Source organism: Salvelinus sp. IW2-2015, linkage group LG5 (assembly GCF_002910315.2).
Source record: "Salvelinus sp. IW2-2015 linkage group LG5, ASM291031v2, whole genome shotgun sequence".
Taxonomy (NCBI): domain Eukaryota; kingdom Metazoa; phylum Chordata; class Actinopteri; order Salmoniformes; family Salmonidae; genus Salvelinus; species Salvelinus sp. IW2-2015.
Window position 1 is genome coordinate 22,194,852 of NC_036844.1, and position 10,403 is coordinate 22,205,254.

Below are 10,403 nucleotides of genomic sequence, written 5' to 3' on the forward strand. Positions count from 1 at the left end.
ACTGGGGTAGCAGTAAATGGAAAAGTTGACCATTTTAAGGGGAAGATTCACAGTGTTTGTGATGCTTGTCGTTTGGTGCGACGCAGACAGGGTGGTGTGAGTGGTGAAACAGAAGAGTCATTATCTGTTCTTTTGAGTTTTGATGTTGAGTCTTTGCCGGACATAGTGATGTTAGGATATATAAGTTATCCTGTACGAGCTTTAGTGTCCGAATACATTACATTGTTACAGGTGTCAAGCTTATGGGCAAGTGGCAGCAGTGTGTAGGAGGAAGGTTCCTAGGTGTGAGAAGTGTGCAGAAGGGCATGACACAACGAAATGTGTAGCATTGGATAAAGTAGTGGTATGTGTTCATTGTAGGAGTGCCAATGGGGCTGGGGATCAGAAATGTTTGTGTGAGAGAGGCAGGTTGAGGTTTCCAGTGTTAGAGTAGTGCAGAAGTTGTCATATGCTGGGGCAGTGAAGAAAGGAGAGGAAGATGGGTCAAGGGGGAGGGGTCCTGAGAGGAAGGGTGTGAGTAGTAGATCTGTACCAGTACATAGGGATAGGTCAACAAGTGATATGTTTCAGCAAGATTGGATTTTTAGCATTTATAGCAATGGTTATCACCTGTACTGCAGGGATGGAACGTAAATCACATTAAATTGAGGTTGTGGTGGCAGCTGCAGAGAGGTATTTGGGTGTGCGAGACTTGACACCAGAAGAGTTACATGGTGTGATAAGTGGTGGTGTCCCATCCTTTCATGTTGTTGGCCTGAGGTAGGACTAAATAGATGTAAATAGTGGAGTAGGGTGGTGTTATTTTGAAGAAATTGTGAGTGTAGTGTTAAAATTAGAAGGTAGGGTATTTGTTTGTTTATTTACTTTTTTCAAGCAAAGTATAAGGAAGGTGGCGGTAGGTGGCGATAATGCAACATTTATTGGATGCCAACCGCCGTTACACCTAATCGAAGAAGAAGGAAAGGAAGAGGAAAAGAGAGGATCAACTCGGCGGCAAATCTGTCTCCCCCAGCAGGTTGCGTTATTTTTCGTTGTTTCGCCCACCAAGCAAGTCGTTTTGTATGTAGGTCAATGACAATGTCGAATTTGGTCAACTAAAATATGAATGCCTTATATACTACGTGAGGTTTATTTGATCGAATATAAGTTTCGTAATGCTTAAATTGTTATGAGTGTACAGATATTAGTAGGACACGTGACATCCCGGCAACTTTGAGAAAAAAACACTTTTTATTGGAGTTGCCTCGAGATGGTCATGCATATTCATTCATGTGATGAGGCAGTAGCATAGCATAGAAAGGATAGGCGGGAACTAGACAGCCCCTTTGTGGACAACAACTCCCATTTTTAGGGCGGAGAGACATGTAATCTTGTCAGTATATCCATTATCTTTGGCTAAATACAAACGAGATAATTCCGTGTTGAAATGGATTGAGATTACGTCAACTAAGAAACAATATATTTTTAGCCACACCTATCAGTCATTGAGATATATATGAATAATTATATGTTCGTGGATTTCATCGTTTTTTTTTTTTTTTTAGCTCGGTAAGTAACGTTAGCCATAGAAGTAGCTTGGGTAGGGTTGTTATTGTGCGCGTGCATTCTAAATGGCCACCTAGTTACTTGATTGATAATTTATTATCTGAGTTAATTCAGGGCACGAGAGGAGTTGGAAATGTGACATTTCGCAATGCCTAATTTTACACACCCATCATGTATAACTAGCTTTTCAGACAATATGCTGAACAATAGACGATTCTGTTGTGTCACATGACGTTTTTATTTGTATTATTTGGTTATCCCTGAATAGCACGTAACGTTAGCGAGTCTACATTTTAGTCTCCAACAGACTTTGTAGTGTATTGGGCTAGGCTTGGTGCTGGTTAGGGAAGGGTTAAGTACTATATGCATTACCTAACAATGTTAGCTAATTTGATTCCGAGAAAATATTGCTGTTCTTTCAACAGCTCTCTCATTTTAGGTATCCCAACATTAGGTTTACAGTGTTAATGTTCCTACAACCTGCACCAGAACACTGTGCTTCTTAGTTAGGCTATTTATTTTGTGCATAATCTCTCTTTACTTTGTAGGTGTAAACTGTATTTACATTGGAATCATATTATTATACGGAACAAAAATATAAATGCAACAATTTCAATGATTTTACTGAGTTACAGTTCATATAAGGAAGTCAGTCAATTTAAATAAATGAACTAATCTATGGATTGGGCATGTGCGCAGCCATGGGTGGGCCTGGGAGGACATGGGCCCACCCAATTGGGAGCTGGGCCCACTCACTGGGGAGCCAGGCCCAGTCAATCAGAATCAGGTTTTCCCCACAAAAGGGCTTTATTACAAACACAAATACTCCTCAATTTCATCAGCAGCCCTGGTGGCTGGTCTCAGACAGTCCCGCAGTTGTAGAAGCTGGAGGTGGAGAACCTGGGCTGACGTGGTTACACGTGGTCTGCGGTTGTGAGGCCGGTTGGACGTACTGCCAAATTCTCTAAAACTATGATGGAGGTGGCTTATGGTAGAGAAATTAACATTAAATTCTCTAGCAACAGCACTGGTGGACATACCTGCAGTCAGCAGGCCAGTTGCACACTATTTCAAAACTTGTGACATAGTATTGTGACAAAATAGTGGATTTTTATTCTCCCCACCTCAAGGTTAATATGCCACACCTGTCAGGTGCATGGGTTATTTTGTCAAAGGAGAAATGCTCACTAACAGGGATGTAAACAAACTTGTGCACAAAATTGGAGAGTAATAAGCTTTTTGTGTGTATGGAACATTTCTGTGGAAAAAGAATTCCGCTCATGAAACATGGGACAAACACTTTACATGTTGTGTTTAATATTTTTGTTCACTATACATCTAACATAACCATACACATTGCTTGTCTGAAACAGTAAAAAAAAAATCCAGAGTCCAGACTAGCACAACACCCAGCCTAAATGCTGGCATCACATCTATGCATTTGGCAGCTGTTGCAAAGTCTCTGAGGTTGAAAAACAGCATCATTTGTAAAAATTGTTATTGGTAAGTCCATTGTGTCTCCCCTCCAGCCATGACTCTGAGCATGTCTCCGGCTGCGGTGTGCCAGTGCTTTACGCTGGTGTCACTGTGCACATCCATCGCCGACCCAAACTGGATCCAAGTCATGAACAACACTGACCCCGGAGGCAAACAGCTCATCTATGGTGTGGCTTTCATACTGCATGCTCCCCAGAACCTCACTGACACAGGTAGGGGCAAGACTGGATGTGGAAGAAGTGTTGTACTGAGGATTGTCTTTTCACTCTTATCAAGTTTTATTGGTCGTATGTACACATGGTATACACCGTCCAATGAAATGCTTGCTTGCAGGTTCCTTCTCGACAATGCAACATCAATAAGAAATAAAATAATATAAACAAAGTAAATCAGTAGAATATAATAAGCATTTTAGCAAAAGTATAATACAGGAAGACAATATTTAAAGTCCAATATTTACATGTGTTTTGGGGAAAGGATGGATTGGGGGACAAGTGTCATGTTGACACTGTTAAAATGTGCTCACGCTATGTCTGATAACATGTGTCTCTATTCTATTCTTCTATGTTTGCATTGTCCATATGCAATTGTGTGTATTCCCTGCTTGAGCACACTAGTCTGTGAGCAGCTGTGAGTGTACTGTAAATGTCTATACAGTGTCTACGGAAAGTATTCAGAACCCTTGACTTTTTACCCATTTTGTTACGTTACTCTTATTCTAAAATTGATAAAATAAAAAATGTACACACAATACCCCATAATGACAAAGCGAAAACAGGTTTTTAGATTTTTTTTGCAAATGTATAAAACAGAAATACCTTAAGTATTCAGACCCTTTGCTATGAGACTCGAAATTGAGCGCATGTGCATCCTGTTTCCATTGATCATCCTTGATGTTTTTACAACTTGATTGGAGTCCACCTGTGGTAAATTCAATTGATTGGACATGATTTGGAAAGGCACACACCTGTTTATATCAGGTCCCGAAGTTGACAGTGCATGTCAGAGCAAATACCAAGCCATGAGGTCGAAGGAATTGTCTGTAGAGCTCCTAGACAGGATTGTGTCGAGGCACAGATCTGGGAAAAGGTACCAAAACATTTCTGCAGCATTGAAGGTCCCCAAGAACACAGTGGCCTCCATTTTTTAAATGGAAGATTTATCGGGGGAGAAGGGCATTGATCAGGGAGGTGACCAAGAACCCGATGGTCACTCTGACAGAGCTCTAGAGTTCTTCTGTGGAGATGGGATAACTTTCCAGAAGGACAGCCATCTCTGCAGCACTCCAACAATCAGACCTTTTATGGTAGAGTGACCAGACGGAAGCCACTCCTCAGTAAAATACACATGACAGCCCGCATGGAGTTTGCCAAAAGGCACCTAAAGACTCTCAGACCATGAGAAACAAGATTCTTTGGTCTGATGAAACCAAGATGAAACTTGGTCTGAATGCCAAGCGTCACGTCTGGAGGAAACCTGGCACCATCCCTACGGTGAAGCATGGTGGTGGCAGCATCATATGCTGTGGGGATAATTTTCAGCGGCAGGGACTGAGAGACTAGTCAGGATCGAGGCAAAGATGAATGGAGCAATATACAGAGAGATCCTTGATGAAAACCACCTGCTCCAGAGCACTCAGGAACTCAGACTGGGACGAAGGTTCACCTTCCAACAGGACAACGACCCTAAGCACACAGCCAAGACAACACAGGAGTGGCTTCGGGACAAGTCTCTGAATGTCCTTGAGTGGCCCAGCCAGAGCCCGGACTTGAACCCGATCGAACATCTCGGGACAGACCTGAAAATTGCTGTGCAGCAATGCTCCCCATCCAACCTGACAGAGCTTGAGAGGATCTGCAGAGTAGAATGGGAGAAACTCCCCAAATACAGGCGTGCCAAGCTTGTAGCGTCATACCCAAGAAGACTTAAAGCTGTAATCGCTCCCAAAGGTGCTTCATCAAAGTACTGAGTAAACGGTCTGAATACTTACAGTACCAGTCAAAAGTTTGGACACACCTACTCATTCCAGGGTTTTTCTTTATTTTTTACTATTTTCTACATTGTAGAATAATAGTGAAAACATCAACTATGAAATTACACATGTAATCATGTAGTAAACGAAGTGTTAAATAAATGAAAATATATTTTATATTTGAGATTCTTAAAAGTAGCCACCCCTTGTTTTGATGACAGCTTTGCACACCCTTGGCATTCTCTCAACCAGCTTCATGAAGTAGTCACCTGGAATGCATTTCAATTAACAGGTGTGCCTTGTTAAAAGTTCATTTGTGGAATTTCTTTCCTTAATGTGTTTGAGCCAATCAGTTGTGTTGTGAGTAGGTAGGGGTGGTATACAGAAGAGAGCCCTATTTGGTAAAAGACAAAGTCCATATTATTGCAAGAGCAGATCAAATAAGCAAAGAGACACGACAGTTCATCATTACTTTAAGGCATGAAGGTCAGTCAATCCAGAACATTTCAATAACTTTGAAAGTTTCTTCAAGTGTAGTTGCAAAAACCATCAAGCACTATGATTTTAAACTGTCTCTCATGAGGACTGCCACAGGAAAGGAAGATCTAGAGTTACCTCTGCTGCAGAGGATAAGTTCATTAGAGTTACCAGCCTCAGAAATTGCAGCCCAAATAAATGCCTCACAGAGTTCAAGTAACAGACACATCTCAACATCAACTGTTCAGAGGAGACTGCGTGAATCAGGCCTTCATGGTCGAATTTCTGCAAAGAAACCACTACTAAAGGACACCAATAAGAAGAAGAGCCTTGCTTGCGCCAAGAAACACGCACAATGGACATTAGACCTTGGTCTGATGAGTCCAAATTTGAGATTATTGGTTCCAACCGCCGTGTCTTTGTGAGACGCAGAGTAGGTGAACGGATGATCTCTGCTTGTGTGGTGCCCACCGTGAAGCATGGAGGACGAGGTGTTATGGTGTGGGGGTGCTTTGCTGGTGACACTGTCTGTAATTTATTTAGAATTCAAGGCACACTTAACCAGCATGGCTACCACAGCATTCTGCAGTGATACGCCATCCCATCTAGTTTGCGCTTAGTGGGACTATAATTGTTTTTCCCAACAGGACAAATACCCAACACACCTCCAGGCTGTATAAGGGCTATTTGACAAAGAAGGAGAGGGATGGAATGCTGTATCAGATGACCTGACCTCCACAATCACCTGACCTCAACCCAATTGAGATGGTTTGGGATGAGTTGGACCGCAGAGTGAAAGAAAAGCAGCCAACAAGTGCTCAGCATATGTGGGAACTCCTTCAAGACTGTTGGAAAAGCATTCCAGGTGAAGCTGGTTGAGAAAATGCCAAAAGTGTGCAATGCAGTCATCAAGGCAAAGGGTGGCTACTTTGAAGAATATAAAATATATTTTGATTTGTTTAACACTTTTTGGTTACTACATGATTCCATGTGTTATTTTGTAGTTTTGATGTCTTCACTATTATTATACAATGTAGAAAATAGTACAAATAAAGGAAAACCCTTGAATGAGTAGTTGTGTCCAAACTTTTGACTGGTACTGTGTGTAACTGTCATATTTCAGTTGTGTTTCTAAGAAATTTGCCAACATTTCTACAAACCTGTTTTTGCTTTGTCATTATGGGGTATTGTGTGTAGATTTTTTTCTCTCCCCCTGATCAATTTAATACATTTTAGAATAAGGCTGTATCGTAACAAATTGTGGAAAAAGTCAAGTGGTCTGAATACTTTCCGAATGCACTGTATGTGTGCGTTCCCTCCCTGCAGGTCCCCTGGGTGGCGTAAATGGCTGGGGGGTGTGGCTGCTCTATGCCCTGGCGGCTCTGTGCTACAGTGCTGTCCTGCTCTCCAGCTCCTCCTTCCTATTGGACTTCCTGGGGACTGGGATGTCCCACCCTCGACTGGTGGTGTTACTCCACATCTCCACAGGTAACCTAACTTCTCTGTCTCATTTTTATTTTTCTCTCTTCCTCCTCTTGTTCTCTTTTGCTGTCTTTATCTGTTTTTTGTGTCTCACTCACTGAGGGCTTATCACAATACTGTCATCACTTGAAGAAGAATGCACTCACAGGTCTCTCAAAATATGAACACTCATAGAATGACGAGCCATGTTAGCTTACATCACTCTCTGCAGTTCTCTCTGGGATTAATTAGTATGTCATTCTCTCTCTCTCTCTTACCCACTCTCTCTATTTTCTTCCTTCCTCTCTCCCCAGTGGTTCTCCTCCTGTCTGTTCTGGGAGTGTGTGGGGCCTGCCTGTACATCATCCACTGCAACCTTCAGGAGGGCAAGTTTGTGCCACTGTGGGAATGGGTAGGGGGCTGGACCTGGCCTTGGTCTGGCTCCAGGAGCCAGGGAGGGGCGGCAGGGATGAAGCCTTACCCAGGGGAGAGCTTCTACATCACCATGCTGGGCCTGCTCTTCTCCTGCCTGGCCGGTGTGATCAGCCTGAGCAGCCTGGGGGACCCCACCTCCACCCAGAGGGACTACACAGCTGTGGTGGAGTGGGACGACAGTGACACAGAACCCCTTACCCCCAGGGAGCAGGGAGTGGGACAGTCTGACGAAGAGGAGGGGGTAGGAGACGTGTTGCCTGAACTGACTCAGGGGGAGGTGGGTGGAAGTGGAGACTGCTAAAGGGGTTTATTGGACCACTACAGGGGTAAAGGTTTGAATGTGTGGCCCAAAATGGCTTAGTTTCAGACTAGAATGCAAACCAGGATCACACCACACATGGCCTGTAACAGACTTAATTAGACAGCAGTGCTGGCGCCTGCCCTGGTCATGTTTTGAATCCCTATTGCTTCACTAGACCAAGCTGGTGGAATCCAGTCAGGAGCCAAAAAAGAGACCAGATACGTTTCCTAATGTTGTTTTAATGTTTGTCTGCCTAAAACATGCCTTCTCGGGGTATGTACAGTTGCACAACATCAAGTCAATAACCCATTTACCCATTTTTCCTTGTGGGAGTTTATGCCCAGCGTCTCACACTTGACTCGACCAAGATAAATCGTTATTTGGCTAGCTGTGATATTTGGAAAAGTGTGACAAGAATGTAACACGGTTAAGCTATTTTTGTCTGTGTGACCAGGGAAAGTGAGAGTCTGTATGTTATAATCGATGTGTGACGCAAATTATATGCCCTTCCTGCTCATCAATGGGAACAAGCTTTGACCCTGTTTACATTACTGCAAAATAACCACTGGGGAATGTTCCGGATCAGCAAATGGTTTGTAACAGTTCAGAACCAGAAAATATGTTCAATGAGCAGAAGTTCAGACTGCTCAACATTGCGATCCTAACATAGCTCATGTTTGTACAATCACCTACTCTCCTCTTCTAGTTAACATAGAAATCCCTAGAGGAAGGTTTTTCTGATTCTTTTAACAGGTTGTTTTTTAACGTATGCATTATTTTAACTTCTTAAACCCTTTGCACAGTCTTCCATAGTGACACTTTAAGTTTCCCAAATGGTGGAAACAAATCACAGATTTCTATGGAAGATTTACCTGAAGTGTACTGAAACTGGAGTTTCCTTTGAGAAATTAAATTTAAAAAGCCCATTTGGCTTCTATTATGGCCACTATGGCTTTAATCACAAATTGAGGAACTATTTATTAGCATGGTTGTTTACTACTATAGGAAAGATTGAGTGGGGATATGAAGTCTTTCCTTTCCACAGTAGGTAGTGTAAATACATGGCTCTTTCCTTTAAATGACTTGCTATCTAATCATATTTGAATATGATGTATTAAATATTTGATGTGCTTAAATATTTATTGTTTCATAAAATGACACTGCTATTGGTCACAAGATACCTCAGATCACTGTGAAAATATATCCCGGTTTGGCATCTTTAGACGTCTACATTACAGCACAAACCACTGTATGTATGCTTATCCTACTTGAAGGTAACCAATAAGACAAGCTCCTTGATGGTGCTTGGTTGCATGTGACGGTAGGACCATGGATATTGACTTGATAAATTAAGATGGCTGCCTAGAATCAGGTTTTCCTTACCCGCTTATACCCTCAAGGCCTGTTTCCTGGACACAGATTAATCTTAGTCCTGGACTAGGAAACATTTTCGATGGAGATTGTTTTTAGTTCAAGACTAGGCTTAATATGTGTCCGGGAAACCGTCCCTCAATCTTTTCCTCAGGTACATAGGAAGACATTCCTTCTCTTATTCCAGGGTCACAGTCCCATCTCTATGAATCAGACTTTTCATTGTTGTTGTTTATGATGCTATTTATTCATTAAACTATTTTAGCGTATTTGTAAAACATGTGTACATGCATTTTCTTTCTGTTCCAGAACAGAAGTGTCCAGTCCAGTTACTCTCATTCCCACTTATCTGCTGCATGTGTTGGTGTCCGTCATCTCTGCCTCTAGGTTAATTTCCAACCAACATCATCAGGAAATGGTCTTCATCCAAAACCACAAGATGACCACACATGACCAGGTATTAACTTAGAATGTACATGGTAATTATCCAGTAATAACCTACGGTATGAATTACTTGTTTTCTTTGGGATTCATTTAAACAAGCCCCCACAACAGGCACCATTTGGTACTAGGTTATGAAAATGTGTTTTAATTGTTTTAAGTACCTAACGCCATACTATTTCCCAGGTAAATGCCAGTCGAAACAGTACCATAAAATCAATTGCTACCCAAATTCAGCCTGTGGGAACATCTTATTATCAAATGAGGCATCTACTGTAGTAGAGGTCTAGGGATTTTCTCTTAAACCAAAAACAATGAGATCGTCCCCCGATGATGTTTGTTGTAATGGAATGTGTATATCTTCATAGTGTATATCTGACTACTCTATGCAGGGTTCCATCCTATCAAAGAAAAGTTGTCTAGACCAATGTCAATATTTTCCATAGTTACTGGCTTGTGTTTGTGTGGGGATGTTCTTATTTGTCATGGGAGTGTCTAACACCCCTGGACATGATTGAAATCTGAATCCTGTCTGTTGTTGACAGTAGGTATCCTGGGGTATATGTCAGACTCATTATAGGGACTGCTAACCTTCTCTTCATTGACAATCAGATGGCTCTGAATATACCTCTCCATTTCAGAACTGTCCCACATCTTTCCTGAAGTCTTTCTGAATGCATAGGCAGGTTTTAGGGTTGGCCAGGCAGGACTCGCTGTGAACATGATGTCCCCTCTGTCAGCAAGCAAACCACTACTTGGTAAATATAAATAATCTAAAGATATGGTTGAATATAGCCTATATCTATCCTATTAGTAGATTGGCACAAGGTTGGTTTACACCTGGGTTGCACTGTTCTAATCAAAGCTTACCCCCCCCCCTCTCTTTTCCTCTCCCCAACGCTC

General features: G+C 42.1%; 1 protein-coding gene across 1 annotated transcript; it reads left to right on the forward strand.

Moving 5' to 3' along the window:
• Window positions 1-952: 952 nt before the first annotated feature.
• On the forward strand, window positions 953-9,337 carry LOC111964060 (uncharacterized). The gene is made up of 4 exons (XM_023987742.1): window positions 953-1,015; window positions 3,075-3,254; window positions 6,818-6,979; window positions 7,267-9,337. The coding sequence occupies exons 2-4, from the start codon at window positions 3,077-3,079 to the stop codon at window positions 7,686-7,688; spliced, it is 762 nt and encodes a 253-aa protein (XP_023843510.1). The 5' UTR covers window positions 953-1,015; window positions 3,075-3,076; the 3' UTR covers window positions 7,689-9,337.
• The last annotated feature ends 1,066 nt before the right edge of the window (window positions 9,338-10,403 follow it).

What these genes read in the sequence shown, in the direction of transcription:
- LOC111964060 (XM_023987742.1), top strand. Translation starts at nt 3,077, where the DNA reads ATGACTCTGAGCATGTCTCCGGCTGCGGTGTGCCAGTGCTTTACGCTG. An exon ending in CCAGAACCTCACTGACACAG is followed by an intron (nt 3,255 to 6,817) that starts GTAGGGGCAAGA and finishes CCCTCCCTGCAG; the next exon opens with GTCCCCTGGGTGGCGTAAAT. An exon ending in GTTACTCCACATCTCCACAG is followed by an intron (nt 6,980 to 7,266) that starts GTAACCTAACTT and finishes CTCTCTCCCCAG; the next exon opens with TGGTTCTCCTCCTGTCTGTT.